General features: G+C 41.9%; 1 protein-coding gene across 1 annotated transcript in view; it reads left to right on the plus strand.

Annotated features, from left to right (window-relative positions):
• The window catches only part of MCUB (mitochondrial calcium uniporter dominant negative subunit beta), a 41,982-nt gene extending 19,438 nt beyond the window's left edge, over positions 1–22,544 (plus strand). Inside the window, exons 2-8 of the mRNA XM_082051257.1 lie at positions 13,088–13,166; positions 14,387–14,557; positions 18,440–18,544; positions 18,758–18,918; positions 19,747–19,950; positions 21,343–21,459; positions 22,332–22,544. Coding sequence (XP_081907383.1) covers positions 13,088–13,166; positions 14,387–14,557; positions 18,440–18,544; positions 18,758–18,918; positions 19,747–19,950; positions 21,343–21,459; positions 22,332–22,409 — 915 coding nt within the window. The 3' untranslated portion in view covers positions 22,410–22,544. The remainder of the gene's footprint in view (positions 1–13,087; positions 13,167–14,386; positions 14,558–18,439; positions 18,545–18,757; positions 18,919–19,746; positions 19,951–21,342; positions 21,460–22,331) is intronic.
• Positions 22,545–22,566: the final 22 nt, after the last annotated feature.

Genomic DNA, 22,566 nt, shown 5'->3' on the forward strand with positions numbered 1-22,566 from the left:
CAGCACTAAGAAAACTTCTCCCTGGGATCTAGGCTTGTATTTAGATGGTAGAGGTGTATTTTCTGGTGAGAAGGGCAGGTTGGTTATTTGTGCAGAAGTCCTGGACCCTGCAAGGTGACATCCCAGCGACGGCTGCAGGGACCTGGGGAACCGGCGCTAGTTCTGCTGGTGGGACGCTGCTCAGCTCCTTTCTGACCTGCAGTGTTACTCCCGTTTCTCTGTTCTGCCTCCCCCAAACAAGTCTGTTTTTGTGGAAATAAGAATCCCTGCCTCTCTGCACTCTGTTTGGATTGCTTGTGAGATCCCCGAGCTGAAATAGCATTGAGGCAGTTTAAATAAGGTTACACTCTTGGCTGCGTGTGTGTTGAAAATATATAAACAGTGCTAATATATTCTGACACTTCTTATGCAATTCTGTTTCTAATAAAAATATGGGAAGTAAAAGCTAACAACCACCATATTATTTGCTACCCATTTGTGTTGTTTAGCTGATCACATCAGATATTTTATTATATTCAGTTTTTATTACTGCAAAAACATGGATTGATTTTGTTTGGTTGTTTACATGGACTTTAATTTACTTATATATAGGATATCATATTTGGGAACTATCTGAAGAAATTTATTTCTGTATCTGTTGGCTGTTGAGTGTTCAACCTTAACTAAAAAAGTTCTATTAATGGCATTTTAAATGGCTGGTTACTTCTCACAAAATCCCAGGAATGTTGTCTTGCCTGGTTTTTCATATGCTTTCTCACATACAAACCAGTTATGCTTTCATGCAAAGTTGAATATATAGAATGCTATCAGTGAGGGTAATCATTAATGGGGATGTAAACCTGGACAATGGTAATAATCTGTAGCACAAAATCAGATTGGTTTTGTTTTCTGAAGAAAGTTCTTAGAATATCTCAGAGCAGAAAGGTTTTAGGAGAGGACATCATTACAACTTTAAGAAAGGTATTACACTGTTAAGTCTCACCGATATAAAAACATGATGCACAGATGTATGTTTTCAACTGAATCTCTTCATGCCACTTACAATAAACATAGTAAGTGATGAATGCATTACAAATCCATGCAAGTGTCCATATGGGAATCTCCAGTTCTGATTACTACAGCTAGCTCTGTGGTAGATAGAAATCCATGAGACATGTCTTCTTAAATCTCATCTTCGTGTGGAAGTAGAGGTGTGTTAACCTCTAGTGGTATAGATTATGGTGAATTATGGTTGGCTTCATGGTCTGCTGCAAGCCTTCTGCTGTAAAGCTGAAGTTTAGTGACTGGATAACATAACATTTTACAACATGCACGTGGATTTGGGATGCTTGGTAGGAAGGCATGTGTGGCTGAGGTTTGGAGTGCTTGATGCCAGGCTTAAATACCTCAAGTGTGATGAGTCCTCTCTCTGAAAACTTGGATGTGAGTGACCTTCCCAAGTCTGCCTTGGTGAGTCAGAACCAGAATTACAGCCTGGTCTGACTCCCAGGTCACCTGCTCCCATTGCCAGCAGGAAGAAAATCGCTGCACTGTAAGGTGGCAGGGAATACATCAGCGTGGTTCTTTTATGGATGTTAAAATTGGTGCCTTTACTGAGGTACGAAAGACTCACTCCTATAATAGACTCCGGGAACAGTCTGTGCTGTCCCTGGCTGCGGGCAGGCCGGATTGGGAAGAGCTTGCAGTAAGACTGCAGGAAAAATGACTGAAAAGTGAACCGAGGAGGAAATACCTGCGTATGCATTGAGCGGTTTATAAAGCCATTTGCCTACAGAACAGTGGTTTCTAACCATAGATCGCACATCTCTTCCATGCATCTGATAACAACTTTGTTGTAACTTGGTTGTTCTAAGGAAGCCACTAAATAACGTGTCTTTGCATGTGGTGCCCGCGGTGCTCTTACCTTGCCAGCATTCAGGCTTTGTGAGTGACCCCAGGCTCTGAACAGCAGTATTTGCAATGCTCCACTGCTTGCTCTGCAAATAAAGCTACTGGTGACCTTTATGGAACATGACAATCTTTCCACACTGTTAGAGATAAAGAGGCAGAAAGTATTTTTTTGATTAGTTGGCGATGCTTTTGTCCATACACACAGGATAACGTGTTAAAACGATTCTAAATACAAATTAATTGTTGTTAGAAAGGTACTGGGTGAACACGCTGAGGTGGAACAGCTCAGCCTTGCTCCTTAGCAGCATTGCTCCTCTGGGTTGTTTTGGGGTACGGAATGAGCAGATGTTAGATGTCAATTTTGAGTAATCTCTCTGTAATCATATTTCATTTCTCTAACATGCTAATACTTTGTGCATCCTCGTAGCGGAACTGTAGGCTGTTGGATCTTTGTTTAACTGTTTCTCACTGTGAGTAGCTGGTAGCTGTGGAATTAAATAATCTTAAATTGTAGTGCAAACTGACTTTGGGAGGCAAACATACAGCATGATTATGTGTCTTGCTTCTCTAGGAAACCACACTACTGGAGCAAAAGAAAAACCCAGGTCGTCCATAACTCTGGACAATAGTCCTAACCTGAAGTGGGATGTTAATGGTGGGAGTTTTCCCCTCTTCTCTTGGCAGAATTAGTTGGGGTTTGAATTGCTTCTGATGAACTGAAAAATATGGAAAATATGAGCTCACTTGGAAATTCAAAAGTGCTAATTAATGAGATATATAATATGGAGCTGCCTTGCTAATCAGTTTATGAAGACAGAAGTGCATTGAAGACACTTCTGATTCCTTCAGAGCAAGGAGTTTTTGCAGCTGCTGGTACAACCTGTACTCTACATCTTCCTTCAGCTCGAAGTTGGTAAAAGGGAGAAGCGGGATCCATAATTTTTAAGGGCTAAGTGTAATTTTGAATTCAATTTTATGTAATTTTTTACTTTAAATTACTAGCTTTCCAGTAAATTGCTTAGTTGGAGTATCGAAAATGTAAATTGTTCTTCCGTGTTAGTGGTGTTTTAAGGATTAATTTCTGTTTTCAAGAGAAATTGAATGCAACATGTTAGAATACCTGTTGACTTCCCCCCTTTTTCCCTACACAAACTGCACATGCAAAATGCTTTACAAAATAAGACAAACTTGGTATTGTTTGAATCTTAATATAAAAACATAGTGGCAGAATATTTTTGTGGTAGGAAATCTCTTTGCATATGCACATTTATATGACAGAAAAGGAGTAACTTTAATTTTCTGGTGATCCTGTATTAAAATTCCAAGATTAAGAACTAAACAGTTTTCAGGTCCTTTGAACGTGAGAGGTTTATATGTTCCACTGCTTACTCTGAGTAGTAAAACATTAAGAATGAGTACCACAAGCCCATAATAATTATAATAAGTTATTTGAATTTGACTTCACATAGGACTCCTGTACAAATTTGGGTGCATGTCAGGGGTGGAGTGAATAGAGTGACCACAGACCGTTCATTTTCTAGGTCAGTGTTGTGGCTTTTTCTACAGTACAGGCCATAAACAAGGCAATCTGGCATATACAGCTCTGCAGGATTTATTTACCTTGTTTTAGGGTTTCCTTTTAGTGATGCTTTCCCTAAATGATACACCTCCATTCAGTTAGGAGCAAGTCTGGGGACAAAACAGGCCTTTAACTGCAAACTCCACCTGATTAATTGACAAGGTGAGAGGATTTGTGGGGGGAGCTTAGAGAAGACTTGCCGGCATAAACCAGACTTTCATCAGTGTTGCAGACTAGAGATTATTCTGTTTGTGGGGGTCTGATTTGTCAGTGGCAGCTGCATTTGAACGTGTCCTAAAATAGGGAGCTGGCTAAGATTTGCTGCCTTATGATCATTACATTACAGCAATCTGCTTTTGTTGGAAGACCAGGTGACTACATCTGATATTGTATTGATGTTACTATGGGCCTGAGGAGAAGAGCAGCGTCCTTTGAGTGCTGGTTGCTTGTTCTGTGTGGCATTAAATTCTTGTTTGCTTTAGCACTAAAAGGGGTTCCTAAAAACACACAGTAAACCCTGCACTTAGAGAATGCAGGTTCTTGCCCTATTTGTTGCATGAGTCTGTCAAAAAACATGTCCTAAGTGAATTAATAGAGGAAGGGGAAGTAGAACAACTCCTAATTGGCTGGAGTTCAAAGGCTTTGGGGTGCAAAGCAAGCAGCGAACATGCAGATTTTCCAGCCCCCCTGGGAGGCTCAGCAGGCGAATCAGGACACAGGTGCTGGACCATCCGGGGCATACAGAGCCTTTCATCTTCTTCTACTCGTTTTAATTGTGTTTGTCATGATAATAAGCTTTAGAAAAAGACATTAGAAACCTCTCCAGGAAATCTTTAGTTTTTATGTTTGCTTTGCCTTCTCTATAGAGAAGTCCTTAGTTTTTCTATTTGCCTGCTCTATAGAAAGGTATAAATGTACAGGCTTGTGCGGAGTAAAGACTGAAGGGCAGAGTGATAGCTCAGTGTTATCACAGCCACTACTGCTTGTTGATTTCCAAATAGCATTGCTGTCTGTGTGCTTTGTACTTTTACTGCTATAGGAAGAAGGTGAAAATCAGACTATGCTGTATTTGATAAGGAATGTTGCAAATGAGTTCACTGAGTCGCTATTTCAGCTCCGGTCTGTTGTTAGAACACTGATGTCAACAGGTGAACCATGGGAGTGGGCAGCATCAGCAAAGACATAGCCATTTGATGTTTTTAGGTTAAAATAGCTTTTTGAACAACAGCGGGAGAAAACAGACTCCCAAAGGAAAAACAGAAAATAAAGCAACTCTTTCTCTTGACATCTGGCAACACTTGGATCACAGAATCACAGAATGTCAGGGATTGGAAGGGGCCTCAAAAGCTCATCCAGTCCAATCCCCCCATGGAGCAGGAACACCCAGATGAGGTTACACAGGAAGGTGTCCAGGCGGGTTTGAGTGTCTCCAGAGAAGGAGACTCCACACCCCCCTGGGCAGCCTGGTCCAGGCTCTGTCACCCTCACTGAGAAGAAGTTTCTTCTCATATTTAAGTGGAACCTCTTGTGTTCCGCTTGTCCTATCATCGGTTGTCACCGAGAAGAGCCTGGCTCCATCCTCATGACACTCACCCTTTATATACCTGTAAACATTAAAGAGGTCACCCCTCAGTCTCCTCTTCTCCAAGCTCAAGAGCCTCAGCTCCCTCAGCCTTTCCTCATAAGGGAGATGCTCCACTCCATCATCTCTTTAGGCAATGAGCAATGTTTGAGACCTCTGTCCGCAAGTATTTAAGAGTGATAGGTCCTTGGACAGACGTCTTGAAGTGCCAGGACATTCTCATCAGGACCTTTGCTGAACTCTTGGGTGCACGCAGTCTGCATTGCCAAGAAGCATTCTGATTTTGGGGTGATGGTATTTGGGTAGCAGAAATTGCTAGCCCTGGGGAAATGCTCTTCAAGAGACAGTAGTGAAATTTTGCTACTACATAAGAATAGTGCAGTTAAGTTTTTAGGGAGAGGAAAAAAAAAGATGAGGCAGTGGAACACGGGAGGTGATTGCTGTGATTTTTGCAGGGTATTGGGGTTCCGCATGGCTTGTGGTCAGGCCCTAGGGGGGTCTGAAAGGGGACAAGGTGGGAAATGCAGGGGAAGAGGTGGAAACAATGTGCTGGAGAGGTGGCTGTGTGGGGAACGGAGGAGATGCTGTGGAGGAAAACCAGCTTTCCCTGCCCGGCACGTTTCAGCAGCTGGTTCCCTTTCCAAGGTCTGTTTGATGGAGCAGATCTGCAGTGTGTTATGTGCTAAAACACTTGCTGAAAAGCCGTGTGAGAGCCGTCGCTGGGAATTTCTCCACTGCTGATAATTCTGAACTGACCTTCTTGCACACATCTGTCAGATACTAATTCTAAGCCCCAAGTCAATCTAATTTCCCAAGCACTCCCTTCACTAGCCAGGCTGTAAATGCCTTAAGGCATTTGAAATCTGCACAGTTGAGTAAAGAAAAGCCTGGGAAAACGATACTCTTAAAAATTAATAGAAGCGCATCCTTGTAGGTATATAAAAGACTTTTTTTGGGGGGTTGGGGGTGGAGGGGAGCAGGGTTGTTTATATTGTAAATAGAAGTGTCCGTTCCAAATGGAAGTGTCAACACGCAGTTCTGTTTTGTGAGTTACATCGTCTGTTTCCCCTGTGCTGCAACCTGCCCAGTGCTCACAATCTGAAAAGCTTTGTCAGAGAAAAGCGAGAGTTGGCTGTAACTTTGCTAAACATGTCAGTGCATTCATCTCCCTTTGCATCCTTATCTCTCTTCTGTTATCTCATTTCAGCTGAAATCTAAACAAGCTGTTTCTTGGCTGGCAATTTGAAGAATTAGTGTTATTCCTAGAGATGCATTTGAGTGGTTTTTTGAGACAGAGATACGAAAGCAGCTGTGTGCATTAATACATGCTCTTTCTAAGACCCTTGTAGGAAAAGATGCAGCAAGCCCATTTTCTTATCTAATGAGATATAGTACAAGCATATTTTTGAAAGCCAAGTCACTCCTGTTAACCTTAAAATTTTGCAACCTTTCCCAGGTTGGGATGCCTGTCCAAGGAGGCATGGCACATCAGCTAAGATCCATTTTGTGGGACAAATTAAAAATCCTGTCTTTGCTGAGAAATTAATCTTCTGACTACGACCATTGCTGGGGAACAGATGGCACAGCTCTTGAATATAGGCTGGCTTTTAATAAAGCACAAATACATTTTCACACTCTAATCCCTCCCTCTCAGTCTTACCCCTCTTTGATTTGCAAACTTCCTTCTAGATGTTGCATCCCAGCTTCCGTTCTGAAAATAAAGTAGGTTGGGAAGAACAGGAACTTTCAGACAACTAGACTATTGAAACTGGATGAAGATGAGAGATTTGCAGTACTCTGAAACCTTAGAAGGAGATTTTGGATATGCTGCTCTTTGTAGGAAGAGAAGGAGGACAAAATTTGATGAAACAGTAAGACACAGTTCTTGGAGTTCCTCTTAATGATGAACTTAGTCTGTGCAATTGTCTTGGTTTTTAGGCCTGTCCTTATGCTTGGTTGGAGGTCTGCTTACTTGGAAACGTGAGGACTATCTGTACCTTCAGAGTAGTGCCCAGAAGACACTGCAGGCAGAAGAGGTCACCTGGTGTTCATTCTTCCCATCTCTGCAGCACTTTCTGGCGTTGCTTCTTTGCATTGAGGGGTCACTGTTACTGAAATCATGCTTTTGGATAGAGGGAAAAGCTTAATTTCAGCCTACTTTAAATGTCAGTGTTTTCAGCATATGTTTTTATGGCTTGTAAAAGTGATATGGATGCAAATCTGGGTGCCTCCTTAGATACCCGGCACTCTGCATCCTCAGCTGCCCGGTGGAGAGTCAGATGACTTTGGTGACATACAATGTGAGAAGAGGGACTTTTCCCTCTGTCATCATCCCTGACTTGCAGGGGCTCCATAAAGGCTTCTCTCTTTTGAGCGAGCAGAGGAAGAGTTTGGGCAGGGAGCAGGGAAGAGCACAAAGAAATAGCGAGCACAAGTCCTGTGGAAGATGAGTACTTGCTCAACAAAGTTTGGGTGGAATGTCTGCTTGGCAAAGCCCTGCTACAGTGGTGGATTTGACCAGAAAAGGGGTTCTTGGTGGCTGGTCATCTCAATGCGCTTCTCATCAAAGCTGTCACTTTGACCATTGTTACACTTCATCTGGCTTCTTAAATCCAGTGCCAGCTGTTCTTGGAACCTGAGCAGAGCAAATGAAAGATCGTTGGGGATGATAAAGGCATGAAGAACAACAACCACTTGAAATAATTCTATTTCTTTTTTTTAGTGATGCAAGGCAAGTGAGTTAGAAGGGAAACTACATGAATGCCGTATTGGTCTTGCTTCTTCAAGATCACTGCAACACACATAACCGTGTTGAAACTACTGCTTTGCTGCAAGTGACCTCTTGGTTGCTTTTTAAACTTTGATTTGTGCTGAGAAATGGGTTAAAGATACTGTGGATTTTGAATAAGCTGCAGTGCAGTACAGTTCTTGTAGTGCCCTATGGAGCAGCTGGGAGAAAGTATTGACTGCATGGTCTTAGGACAATAAGAAAATCTGTTGTTTGTTTGTTTTGGTTTGTTTTCCTCTAGAAAAGAGAAATATATCCTGAATGCTCCCAAGTGTCAGAAGTATCTTCCCTGGCTGAAACTGTTTCTATTGAGGCTGTTGTTGAATGATCATCTAAATCAGTTCCAGGGCCAGTGGAGAAACAAGGAAAATCATTTCAGTGTAAGCAAAGACAAATTACTGAAAAGTTAATGAGAGAATGTGTTTCTGTAGCTCAAATGGGCACTTGTAAGATGATTGTAGGCAGTTCTTAGGGCTCCTGGTGTCTTATTTTCCTGCTCGTGTGGGATTGCTTATAAAAACAGCACAGAAATTTAACATCAGGTATCTCCAAATGGCCTTGGTGACTCATTTTAAAAATGGAAATATCTTATGTGTAGTTTTTGCAAATTTGCTCCGAATACTGATTCATTTTGGTAATCTTGGTTGTGTAAGATCTGCAAACTCAGTAGACTGTGACAGCATCTGCTTTGTTTCTCCTTTCCCTTGGTTTCTGAAATGTCTGTAGATTATTCTGAAATTGCAGGTTGTTACTCCATAATTAATACATTTCTTGGTTTATATCCCTTGGAGAATCAGACAGGAGCCAACATAATATGCAGAGGACTTCTAGATATATTTATTAGAGACAGGAAAACATAGAAGCCAATATGGAAATACAAATACCTATTTATAGTATGTGCCCTCACTGGACAGTGGCTAACACGTACCTGCCCTCATTTTCCTCTGCTCCAGACGAGCAAGCAGCATCTTGTCTTGTCCCATCCTTCACGGGCTGGGCAAGATCGGTGCATGGGGAGAACGATGCATACCGGGGACGTTGGCTCATCTAGTGACACTGAGAAAGAGAGACCCCAAAATTCATTTTTAAGCATTGCAATTACTAGTTTCCCCCCTGATTTTTGTCCTTTCCCCCTGTGTGGATGAAGCTGTACCAAGTGTTGGACAAGGACTCCAGGAGGTGACTGAGCTCTCCTCTCCCACAAGGGAAAGACTGCAACTATTACTATTGAAAACCACACTGCAAGATCTGTTGTAATTAGTGTGTGTTCTGCTGCAGTGTAATTAACGGTGAAAAGCTTATGCTTAGTGGAGTAGTGCATTTTATTATTGTGCTTTTCTATTTCAGATTCTTATCATTGCCTTGGGGAGAGACAATAGCATTCATAGTAAGAGTCTGCGGTAATAATTTTTTGTGAAGGCTGGTTATGAGTTTGACTTGAGGCATTATTGCCAACATCTTGCGCTGCAAGAATATAATGCTTCAATTGTAGTATTGCATGGCACTTCAAGAAGAGGGCAGACAGAGTTGAGTTTGATGTATGTTTTTTGGTTGGGATGAACAGCTTTCTACTAATAAATACAAATTAATGGGGACTCAAATGTTGAAGGAGCGTTACATTATTTTTGCTGTTGAAGTAACAAACCAAAACTACTGAATCTTCCAAAATGTAAATAAGCAAAGACAAAACAGTTTCAAATAGGTGATTGCTGGCTTACTGCGTTTTGATTTGGGTTTCTTACAACATTTTGGTATGGCAAGTCAAAATGAAACAAATCCACTAAGTGTCAAAGACAATAATTCCGGGCTCTCAGAAAGTCTCCTAATGACATATTTTTGTAGAATTCCTTTTTGAAGGTCACTTTTCCAGGAGAAAAATATTTTTATTCCCTCCCTTCCCACCCACATTGCAGTTTTCTACAGAGCAGAAGTTACGGTTGCTGGTGAGGTTTCTATTTACATATACAGTGCTGAGGAAGATTAGAGGCTTTTCCATGTACAGATGATGATACCAATTTCTTACGCGTAACTGTCACACATAAATTTGAACTTAAGTTTGCAGCAACAGTCATAAGAGATTGCTTATTTGGAACGGTTAACTCCAGAAAAGGCAATGTACAGGTTCAGTGGTTTGCCACTCTCAAAAGAGAAAAATGCAGAATTGCTATTCCTGTCTTTCCCACCCCCCCTGTCTGGCTGCTTAGTTTTCCAGCTCAGTTATGCTGCTACATTAGTCCCTAAAGCTGGACCATAAATCGGATCATTGAAATTTCCACTCTGGCTTGAACAGTGGCAACTCCTCTGCTGTTGGAGACAGGAGGTACCCTTAGGAGAGGGAGTACTTTTAAAACTGGATTTGTGTTTTCTATACCAACTGGTATTTTTTAATGGAATATATTGGATTATTTTTATCACAATTATCACTCTGTGCCTTAAGTAGTCAAAATACATAGGGAGAAAGTTAACTCAGCCCTTCATGCTTCCCAACCAACCTACCTAGAGCTTGTATAGAAACAGTTCATTATTTGGAACTCACTTCAATGCCATGGCTCAGTGGCTTTTACTTTACTACATATATTTTTTGCAGGTGATCTTAATAAGTAGGCTGCACTAACAGCCTATCTAAAAAAAATGTTTAAAAGCTTCACTATATAGATTCTTTCAGTGGATCGTGAATGTCAAAGTCTAAAGAAAAATTGAATAAAGCACCCTAAAGGTCTTATTTCAATAAATAGGATAGGATTTCATACAATATTTTAACTTAATACATACTAATATATTAAAATATTTAGATGTATTGGTTGTTGAATGCAGTGTTTCCTCCATAAGGGAAGTAGATACCCAAATTCAAAAAGAAATTAAGTTACCCTCAAATACGGGCTGGGTGCAGGTCAGTGCCTGGGGCATGTTGGATGAAAGATATCTGGATATTGATTAAAAAGTTATGTACTAAGTGTCCATAAAAGATTAGTTCCTTAAATATATCCCTCCAAGTCTTCAAAGCCTACATTTTTTGTTCTTGTAGTAGTGGTTTTAATGTAAGTGGAAACATTAGTCTTAAGTATTCAAAATTAAATATAAATTTTATCTGCAAGTTTTCCCAGAACTTGAATCTTTGAGATGGTGCATTGCTTTTGTAAGCCAGTACAAGACATTTGTAATATATCCAGAAAGTACTTTGTCAGAACTATCAAATGAAGAGCTACGTTAAAAGACTTTTCAGTATTAACTTGTAATTGCAATTACAATCTTAAACTCCTTTGATTAGCTTTGTAGAGTGTTCTTGAGAGAATATTACGTGGTGCAAGTTTGTTCCATAGGATGTGATTTGTCATATGATTGTTGCTGTTAGATTGAAGGCTAATGAGTGTTTCAGGGTCTCTGGTGGAAAACCAGATCCCGTGTTGAATGTGGTCTCCCTGCTACTGGGCTGTACGTTTCCAAATGTTTGGTGGGTGCAGGTGCCCCCGTAGGTGGGGTGAGAACTGGTGAGCTGGGCTGTGTGTCCTGTGCAGCTCCCAGGAAAGGCTCTTGCTCTGCTGGAGAAACAACCAAGTTCTGCACTTGTCCAAGCTCTGGCTGCCCTTTGGCATTCCCGCACTCCTAGGATCTACCTTTTTTTAAACAACTCTCTTGTGTTCAAGGTATTTTGCTATTCAGTCTAGGTTTCTGACCTCCCTTGATGCCTGAAGATTGCAATACACAATTTCGTCAGTGTTGGAAACTCCCAGAATGATTTATTTTCTTTAAATCCTGAAGAGGGATTGTTCCAGGTAGAAAGCTAGGGCAGGGTGAGCATCTTTGAAACACATGGATTAATTTTGCAGATTAATTATTTAACTTAATATCAGATTCGTATCCAAAGAGTCAAGCTTGTGATTCTTTAAAAACAAGTAGATCTCATGAAGGTGGTGGGCAGTGCTTGGCATACTGAATGGCCAGAGGCCTCTTGCAGTTATAGCTTCCCTGTCCTGCCTTGTCAAAGGAGATTAACTTGCAGACTCTGAAATGTTGTGGCCTTCAGAAAGATGAGCTATAAACCTCTCCAGAGGGAAAATCAGCCCTTGGCATCTCTCCCCACCTCATTTTCCACTTCCCCCAGCTATCATATTTCAAACCCCATGCCTTGGTCCAGCCCACACACAATTTTTGTAGCCAGCTTAGCTAGGGATGTGATTTCTCTTCCTATTTCTGCCTGTTACGCTTAGTTTATGGCAGTAATGCCTGCTTGGTGGGAGTCACTGCAATAAAAATTGTTCCTCTGCTGGTGCAGAGCTCTAGAAGCAGAAGACTTTTGTGTCAGGGTAGTCACATCTTCCACAGTGCGGCTGGACCACTTCACATGCACGGGTCTAATCAGAGCAGTTTGTCTTCTCTGTTTTGATATGGCTGTGTTGAAGCATCTTGATCATTCTTACAGTGTTGCTGGAAGGGACAAACGTGCCGGTTCAAAACCATCTGTCCCAGGGTGTAGGGGATACTTACTGCATCTGGGTGCACCTCCTTCAATGTGGTGCCAGAGGCTGGTGGTGCTATGAGTTGCAGCAGCATCTCTGCTGGAGTTGAAACAGCCATTCATATTTTTAAAAATTAAAATAAAAAAATCTTCCATGCTTTGGTAAGCTGCATTGTTGTTATTGTCTTTTAACACCGTGAATGTCCATAGTTCACTTTTGGTATACGGCATGTAATTATGAAGCAAAGGGGAAGGACCTCAGTCACATATTTTATTTGAGATTAGGAGTGCCAGGCTGTTTATGATTCAGCAGGAAAAGACTTTGCTGAAACCATGCCTGCTGTTTCAAGTTACACTGAGGAGACTGTACTGCTGCAGAACGCTTCTGCCTTCAGGCATCACGATGTAGACATCTTGCAAGCAGCTATTTTTTGGGGTAGAGGAGATGGCTTATTGTAAGAATTGCATGAAGCACTTGAGAAACATTGCATGTTTCTCCCTTTCTTTCCTTCCCCTTCTGCTTTTTCCTTGAGTTATTTAAACCACGCCAGACAGAAAGTTCGACCATGGGCAATAATACCTTAATACCTTTGGCAATGTTTGTGCTTCCTATGAGGATGGTTCTGTCTTTTACATAGAAATTGTGAAGCGAGGGGGTTTTTCTTCAGGCGGACACCTCTGCTGTCAGATCACACAGAAGCGGGTCACCGCAAGAGGCTGGTCACTGCTTTTGAGCAGGTGAATCTTGTGTGCTAACCTTCCTAAAGCCAGCTCCCTGTGTCCCTGCTGCAGGTGTGGCTGGGGGGACACGCCGGAGCTTGCGGGGGCCTGGAAGGAGCAGCATCTCCCAGCACCTTGGTGCCGTCTGATGGTAAGTGTGCCCAGCGGGCTGCCCCCTCCCACCAAAGCCAGCCACCTTTTCATATGTTTTGTGGGGGTAGGGCGAGATGACATTAGTTGCATTTTATATATACATAACATAACATACTGGGAGGAGTGGCTGACACGCCAGAAGGCTGTGCTGCCATCCAGCGAGACCTGACAGGCTGGGGAGCTGGGCGGGGAAAAATTTAATGAAATAGAACAAATTTAATGAAATAGAACAAATTTAATGAAATATAACAAGGGCGAGTGTAGAGTCTTACATCTGGACAGGAGCAACCCCAGGTTCCAGTATAAGTTGGGAAATGACCTATTACAGAGCAGTGTAGGGGAAAGGGACCTGGGGGTCCTGGTGGACAACAGGATGACCATGAGCCAGCACTGTACTCTTGTGGCCAGGAAGGCAAAAGGTACCTGGGGTGTATTAGAAGGGGGGTGGTCAGTAGGTCAGAGAGGTTCTCCTGCCCCTCTACTCTGCCTGGTGGGACCACAGCTGGAATATTGTGTCCAGTTCTGGGCCCCTCAGTTCCAGAAGGACAGGGAACTGCTGGAGAGAGTCCAGCGCAGGGCAACAAAGATGATGGAGTGGAGCATCTCCCGTGTGAGGAAAGGCTGAGGGAGCTGGGGCTCTTGAGCTTGGAGAAGAGGAGACTGAGGGGTGACCTCATTAATGTTTACAGATATATAAAGGGTGAGTGTCATAAGGATGGAGCCAGGCTCTTCTCAGTGACAACCAATGATAGGACAAGGGGTAATGGGTTCAAACTGGAACACAAGAGGTTCCACTTAAATTTGAGAAGAAACTTCTTCTCAGTGAGGGTGACAGAGCCTGGACCAGGCTGCCCAGGGGGGTGTGGAGTCTCCTTCTCTGCAGACATTCCAACCCGCCTGGACACCTTCCTGTGTAACCTCATCTGGGTGTTCCTGCTCCAGCAGAGGGGTTGGACTGGATGAGCTTTTGAGTTCACTTCCAATCCCTGACATTCTATGATTCTATGTGATTCTGTGATTAGATAGATAGATATACATACAGACATACATACATACATACATACATACATACATACATACATATTCCCGGAAGTAGATGTACTATCTTCATTAAATCTAGAATGTATTGTGTGGTTTTCTTTATTCATCCTGTGTTTTAAAATTAAGCTACAACTTACAAAATGACTTTTTCCCTTTTTTTTTCCCCTCCCCTCGCAGAAGTAACTATTAATTACAGACATGGTCTTCCTGTGATAACTCTTACGCTGCCCACAAGAAGTGAGCGCTGTCGGTTCACTGTTAAGCCAATGCTCACCACCGTAGGGGCATTCCTGCAGGGTGTGCAGAGAGAAGATAAAGGCATCGAGAGGGCAGAAGTCTTTGCAACAGGTATCTTGCATTTCTGTTGTTCCTAAAAAATAAATACATTATTTTTCACATGGGCTGTATTTCTCTTCTGCAGCACGAGTTCAGTCTACCACCAGGTTCAGCATTGTTGCTATTGGGGTAGCACTTGAATGCTTCTGGGTTTATTGGTGTTTCAGATTTGAGTCCTCTTGGAAAGGCTGATTGCAGAATTGGGCATATTACTGTTACCATCCCTGTATCCCAGTAGTGTCCTCTAAGATCTTTTTCAGGTACCTTCTCTTCGTAATGCTCTCTTTAAATAAGTGTCTCTCTTCTGGTTTGATTGGTACCTTTTTTTTTCCTTGTCCTCTATGATCATTCTTAAAGACAACCAGTTGGGCTCTTGAATGTCATGTCTGCCAGTTGTTCTGTGTTACCTGGAGCTGGAAGAATCTGTTTGCCTTACTACAAACTTAAACTCATATGTAAAACTTACAGAGAGTTAAGCAATGAGATAATGTATGCAATAATAAGGGGCAGGTTTTTGAGGTGTTGTGGATGTTTAATTTATTCAGCTTATAGTTCTTGGGGACCCTTGGTCTGAAAGGAAAAAGCTGTACTGATAATGTTCGCATTGATGTTGTCTTTCTTCTTGTAGCGTACTGTTATCTCATTTTCCCAAACCTTCAGGTAATTTCTCAGGTTCTGTTTGCTGTTTTCATGTGTTCATATGTTCTGTTTCTTCTCTCCGTCATAACTGGGTGCATTCATAATGTTCCCTTTCTTCCTGGTTAATATTGCAGAGGGCTGCAGGGACTCTTAGAGGCACCAAAAATAGATTGATGCTCCTAGAAGATCAGAAAGCCACAGATCTAGGAGAGGCTGCTTTAGTTGCCTTTAAAAGCGCATTTAGTAAACCAGGAAAACACCCCATAGAGAAATATATTTATATCGCCTAGGGCAATGGAGGTGTGATCTGTGTGGATCCCAGTGTGTGCATGAGCTTTGTATAAAAATGAATTACAGTGTTCTTGGTTTTGTTTGGGTTATTGAATTATTTATTTATACTGTGTCTGCCAGGTAGCAAAGGTAAAAAATTCTGTTGAAAAAGATGATTTTGTCAAAGACTGTGGCATGTTCAGAAGGCACTGTGCCAAGTCATTGTTGCCAGAAGGTGTCCTTCCCCTTAACATTCAAGTTTTCACTAGAAAGGATTCCTTACATGGGTGAGGCCTGTGCCAGCCAGCAGTTAACCCCTGGGTGCTGCTCTCTGTGCAGAGACATTGGGAAGCACAAGATAATTTCTGTTAGAAACCTACAAATCCGTCATTTTTGGCAGGGCTGGGAAGCAGATTCTGAAGTGGAAAGGAATTTGGGCTGGTTTCACCTCATTTGTCTCATCTGTTTCACACACCCCACCCCGGCTTTGGAATAGAAACACTGTCTGTTTTGATTAAAACAGTGACTGTTACAGTTCTCTGCTTTATATTTTTCAAGTGCCAGGCAATCGTAACGGTAAAGAACAGCTAGGATGTTTAATTTATTAGGAAACTGATACTGTAAAGGGAAACTATCGGTCAAATACTGAGAGTTGAATTTAAACATTTATTATTAAAGAAAAATTATGAAGCCTTGATTTAGTGCAGACTCTTCTTCTGCATCATTTAGCTATTAAATGAAAGGATTAGTGCTGTGTATGACAACTCCCTTTCATTTTCTGTAGATTTGATTTTCCTGCAAAACATCTGTAGACAAAAAATGGCCCTTGGTCCACATTTGAACTCCTGTGCTTTGGTATAGGAAGGAAAGTAGCCTTTTGCTGAAAGCCTCTGGGGAGTTTTCTAAAAGGTTAATAAATTGGTGTTGTATGACATCCAGAACAAAGACCCCGTCCAGCACTTCTTTTGAGAAGAGTTTTTTGCTTAAAGGTCACTTCATAAATGTCGCCTTAATAATTTACATGCAAATGAGCTTTGATGTCCTATTACACTATTAAAAAAAAAATTAAAAAAGAAAATTAAATACTAATGGAGTGGATTGGAAGTGGTAGCCTTCCAGGTTTGCTTTGCCACCCACACAGAGTGCTGCATTAGCTGGCGGAGTCTCACCAGATGAGGCCTGAGAACAGAGTTCCAGCGAGTAAATAATCACAGGTGTGGGGTTATCTATGGTGCCTTTGTGTAGTGGGGACAGATGGAGGAGCCCGGGGCGCTGTGACAAATATTTACATACAAAAATCTTCATATTTTGTAGCCTGATCGTTGCTAATCTCAGGAGTAAACCTTCTGTTTTCCACTGCTGCCCACCCCTTGGCGGATGGACGCCCCTTTTTATGTGTTGGAAATGAAGACCGGGTCAAACAGCTGCTCCGTGGCTTTTGACCCCCCCACCCCGTACCACAGTGATGTCCAGCTGCAATGATGTGTGGTGCCAGGGGTTCCTGGGGGGTCTTGTGTCACCTGAACCCCCTGGTTTCACTGGGTGACTCTGGGATCTGCTGGACTTGGGCCGGTGAGAGCTCCAGGGAATCCACCATGACACGTTGCTGCTCATGACTCTGGGAGCTCGTTTTCTGTGCCTTCAGCTCCCTGTGGGATGTGACACGTTCCTTTGGCTCCTGGCTGCAGTGGGGTGTGCTGGACGGTGAAATGAAGAGGAGATATGAAAGCTGTCAGGCAGGAAGAGTAGTAATATACTAAAGAAAAGAGGTTATTTACAAACTTCAGGCCCCATTAAACAGGGAAACAAAAACCAGAGATGGGACAAAACAGATCTCTTAAATTTCAGCAGAGGCTTTAGGTTACATGTGCCTTTGTCTATTGAATGTAAAATAGGAAGGGATCCATTTCTCATTTGGGTGCAGCTGTTTCTCCTGTTGCTCAAGAATTCAGAAATGCCACCAGAGTGCTGAGCTTGTGTTGAGGGTGTCCTGGGAAGGACTGCAGTGCATCCGTGCTTTTGGATGAGAGTCTTCTCATGTATTGAAGCTGTGGTTCATCTACCAGGGGCAAATCTTGTCTAAGGAATGCAGACACAGACACTGCCTGTTGGGTGAAAGGGCCTTTGGCAAAGAAAATGTTAAAAGAGGGATTGAAAAGAAGGGACAAATATAAAATCAGGATAAAATCTTCTACAACCAGCTTTGATTGAATGTCACAGTTACCCTCTTGTAAATGAAAACAGATATGATCTTTTTTCCTCATCCTGTTCTCAATGTTGCTGGTGGGACAGCATACATGGGATTATTTTTTGCTTTAATTAAAACAAAAAAAAGGTACAAAAGGTTTCTTCAGAGCTTTTTAGACTAATGCCTCTGCAGTTCCTGGTCTGCTTTGTACTGGACGGTCTAGCTGTCTACTTCTGCCAGTCACAACTGATGTCGAAACAGAGTGATTCAAGTACCATTAGTAAAAATCTGAACACCACGACTAGCCAGAATTGCTCCTTTTGATCAGAGGAACTTGTTTAAAGACATTAATCTATAACTGAAGATGAGGTCTTTGAAATTCTTTTAATTTCCCCTAAACCCTTCGACCTAGTGAAGATGCAAACTTGTGTGAGGATGGAGAAACATAAATGCAGATTTTTATGTAGCAAGTTGTTTCTGTTTTGTGCAAGACTTCTTTTTCTTCTGCCCTCCCCTTCCCAATAGGCCAATTCTTGTCATGATCATAGCACAAGATGCAAGTCTGCTCACAGTGTTGGCAAGTCCAAATGACACTGCTAGAGAAAGCGTTCAGGCACAGACTCTGCATTGATGTGTTCCTCCTTACTGTTTAGTATCAGTTACCACGTTTACTAAAAGTGCAGTTTCCTTCCAAACTTTATTAATAAAGAACTCTAGATTTTTTTCCATAGGGATATCAGCTGATGTATAAGATTCCTTATGATAAATGATTTAGAGCTTAAATCTTTCTTCTGCAGATGGTAGCAAGGTCTCTGATGCAACCTTGATGGAGGTCTTACTGATGAATGACTTTAAACTCATTATCAACAACACAGCATACAGTGTGTCACCTCCTGTAAAAGGTAAGAGTGTCACTTAATAACTCTTGATTATTTCAGTTCACCTAGTGAAATGCATGGGAAGTCTCAGAAACCTGGAGCCTGTCTGGGGAAGGGAATTTATCTTTTTTTTTCTTAAACCATCGGATGGTCCTGCTTCTGGGGGCTGGAGGTGGGGAGAGAATGAGTAAAAGTGGTTTCTTGAAATATTTTATATGACAAATGTTTTCTTCTCAGATAAGCTGAGTAGTGAGCATGCTACTGAAATGGAAGATATCAAATCCTTGGTTCACAGACTGTTTGTGGCTCTACATTTAGAAGAACACCAGATTAGGAAAGAGAGAGAATTGCTGCAGAAACTGGATCATCTGAAAGAAGAGCTGCTGCCTCTTGAACAGGTTGGAAAGTGGTGTCACTTTCTTTATTTAAATACTCAAAAGCATTTGCTTTTATCCAGAGTGACTCCAGTAATAGAAAAATATCAGCATGGATGGCTATGGTGTGTCTGGTTTGTATGTTATGTACACAGGGTCAATTCAAATATAATTCATATTCTTTTCGATACAGTTGTTTCTCCCTCCTGTTATGCACATGCACAAAGCACAACATTTGGAGAAAGCTGTCATGAGCAAGTCTCAGCTTTGCTAGTATTGGGCTTGAAAGTCCATTTAGTCACGTGTCACTCTATGAGTTCTGAATACCCATTACGCAAATAACCCATAGTGAGGTAGCAATAATCTGTGGTTTAGGCCAGGGTTTTCTGTATCAACAAGGCAGCTTGTTTGGGCTAATGGTTGCCATAATCTGAGAAGGGAAGGTATGAATGTTGCTCTAGGGCAGGCTAAGATAACCCAGCATGACAGGAGGAAGCCAGAAAGAGCCTGACAAAGTGGACAGACTTTTCCTTGGCTTCAGATGTGCTTTGTGAGGTCCAACCTCAACGTTAACCAGAGCTGCCTTGAATGGTAAATGGAAGTCCCGGTAGACATAAATCACTGGTAGTGGGAAGAGGAGATGAAAATCAGCATTTCTTGGGGCACAACAGCCAGATCTGGTTGCCTTTGGGTTTCAGTCCTTTTCTTTCTCCACAGGGTAAGCTGGTAAGAGGAGTCAGTGAAAGATCCTGAAAAATGATGTAGCCCAGCAGGAGAAAACATAGTTGAGGAGCTGCTCATCAGTTTCACTCATGTTTGCTTGAACAGGTTTCTGTTTTTTCTTTTCCTTAGATGAAAGCCAGAATCACAGACAGTGCAGATGCAAAGACCTCCAGGCTTCTGTGGGTTGGCTTAGCTCTGATGTCAACACAAGGAGGAGCGCTGGCATGGCTCACTTGGTGGGTCTACTCCTGGGACATCATGGAGCCGGTCACGTACTTTGTCACTTATGGAAGTGCCATGGCTTTCTACGCCTACTTTGTTCTTACCAAACGGGTAAGTCCTCGTTTTGTAAATGTCTGGAGTATTGTAGAGGAGGAGAACTGACTCTGACAATCACGATGTTTGCGCTCGGATGAAAATATAATTCAGTAAGTAGCCTTGCCATCCAACAGGGACTTGTTTGATCCCTAATGGGGCTGAATACGAACATCAGATGACACAAGTCAAGCCAGATACTGTTAAACATGAACTGCAGACCGGCTGCTGAGCATAACTACTATCTGCAAGATTTCATAAGCTACAGAATAAAAAGCAATGAAAGAAGTCTCTTATTTTAGATTTTTGTAGATCAATTTGAATAGCAAACAGTACCTTGCTCATTGTTGTGAAGGGAGAACAGCTAGTAGTGCTGTGCCAGTTTGGAAACGCTGCCTCACTGTGGGCCAGGAAATGAATCACTGCCCAGTAGTTTTATTTGCTGGAGTTTATGTATAAACAGTGCAGGGTGCCAAACTGCTGGGAAACGTGGCAGTTGCATTGCTGAAATGTACCTAATTTAGTGCCTGAAAGAAAGTTACTGCTTTGTTCTTCACAATGAGACTGCTTTTCCTTGACTTTGAATTAACAGAGGTAAATCTAGGACAGCTGAAATGTGGCAGGAAACAGGCATTGTTTAGAAGAAAAAGGTTTGCTGAGTAACAAAAAAATAGGTCTTAATTGAGCTGCGCAATACAGACTTGTCCTGGAATCCTGTAAGACTCCAAGGAATGATTCTTTTTCCTTTTTTTAGCTCAGTACTTTACTCCCAAGTGAACATCCTGATGTCAAACTTTCTGCGATGCAAAAATCTTTTTGTTACGGAGGTATATGGAACAGTAATCAGCGTTTCCTTCCATAATACCGATGTATCTATAGATCTCGTGAGATGTCAGATTCCAGTAGTGACAAGGGGAGATGTGTCTGTGTTTATGAACAGCTGGCTCCAAATGTGACTTTTACTCCTCACTGATTTTGAAGAATGGCTAAGGCATTCCTACCTTTTGTATATGAGTAAATAGAGAGATTACTAGTTGGCTTTTTTGAACAGCTGCTGGCACCTTTGCTTGAGACTTTCAAATAAGTCTTTTGAGAAACAGTAGCTGAACTTTCTCAGACTCCTTGAAGTAGCGTCTGTGGACTCAGATGGCTCCAGTCATGAAGATCACACTATGTCTTTATGATGACTGAAAATTCCTTTAGATGCCATGTGTCTAAACATCCCCTATGACCTGTAAAGGGCATAACTTCATATGTAGCCTCTTAACAGAATATATATGTGTGTGGAACTAGATAAATCTTCCTGAAAATGGCTGAATTTCTATTGAAAACTCATTTGTACATATAATCTTCTGACCTCTACCCAGTTTTCTTGCTAACCCCAAATATGTTCCCTGCTTTCTTCACCAGGACTACATTTACCCTGATGCTACAGACAGGCAGTTTCTCCATTACTTCTATCAGAAGTCCAAAAAGCAGCATTTTAATGTGGAACGATATAACAAGCTCAAAGAAGACCTAGCAGAGGTATTTGAATATAGTCCTTAAATAATGAAGTATCCTTTGGCTTAAGGCTTTTTCAGTGGACTCCCAGCTAACAGAAAACTGACCTCAAGGTTCGCTAGTTACATTCAATATGGTGCATTGCTTATCAGCCACTTTAAACTGTTCAAATGATCAATGTCTGCCACTGACATAAACTACTTTAGCAGATCATCAGAAAAGGAGGCTTTCATGAATTTATTTTTGAAGTTAGTTTATCAGCCTTACATGTCCTTTTTTTGCATACTCTTTGTTGCACTTTTGGCCATTTTAATAGAATAACTGCATAGCTTTTGGAGACAGTATGTTTGCTGCACTGCTATGGTAACACAATCTCCCCCTTCCTTGGAAGGAGACTGTCTTGCAGAGTTCAGCATTTGACACCTTAATCCTATTCCTTAGGTACAAGGCTTAGATTTACAGAATGTGTGTGACTGGATGGAAAAGGTGCTGGAAGCACCTAGGAGCAGCTTTGTGATCTTCATGAAAAAATGTAGCAGATCTCTCACCCCTCAGGTCTTACTCCCCCATCCCATCACCAGCCCCTGTGTTCAATATCTTGTAAAAGAAAACTGAAACGACCCCTAATTTTAATTCAAGACCAGTGGTTCAGGGTATTGTTTCATGAGCCACATTTGGCATAAGGGCGAGTGGTGGATGGGCAGAGCACACGCTTCTCTCCAGAGATGGGCTGAATGACCTGAGCAGGTCCATAAATGTTCAGCATCCTCCATGGATCAGTTTGGTTTCTTGTGTAAGAGCAATGCCTTCTGAGAAAGGAAAGGTACTGGATGTGTGAAAGAGGAGAAAACAGAGGCTGCAGAAGGATGAACTCTCACTCTTTCTTGCCCTGGCAGGCAGAAGAATCCCTGAAGCGTCTGCGCCAACCTCTGCACCTGAGGCTTCCCATCCAGGAAATCAGTGACAAGGACTGACTTTGGTTTTGTATATATTGAAATTGCCCTTTCAAAGCTGATAACGCATATTTAGTTACTCTCTAGAAACTGGATATTTTGGACCACTATAGTTTTGAAAGTTGCAATAAATATCTATAAAAATTGTTTGGTCACTTGATGGTTTGGGTTTGTGGTG

This window comes from Streptopelia decaocto (genome assembly GCF_964273445.1).
Source record: "Streptopelia decaocto genome assembly, chromosome: 4".
Lineage (NCBI taxonomy): Eukaryota > Metazoa > Chordata > Aves > Columbiformes > Columbidae > Streptopelia > Streptopelia decaocto.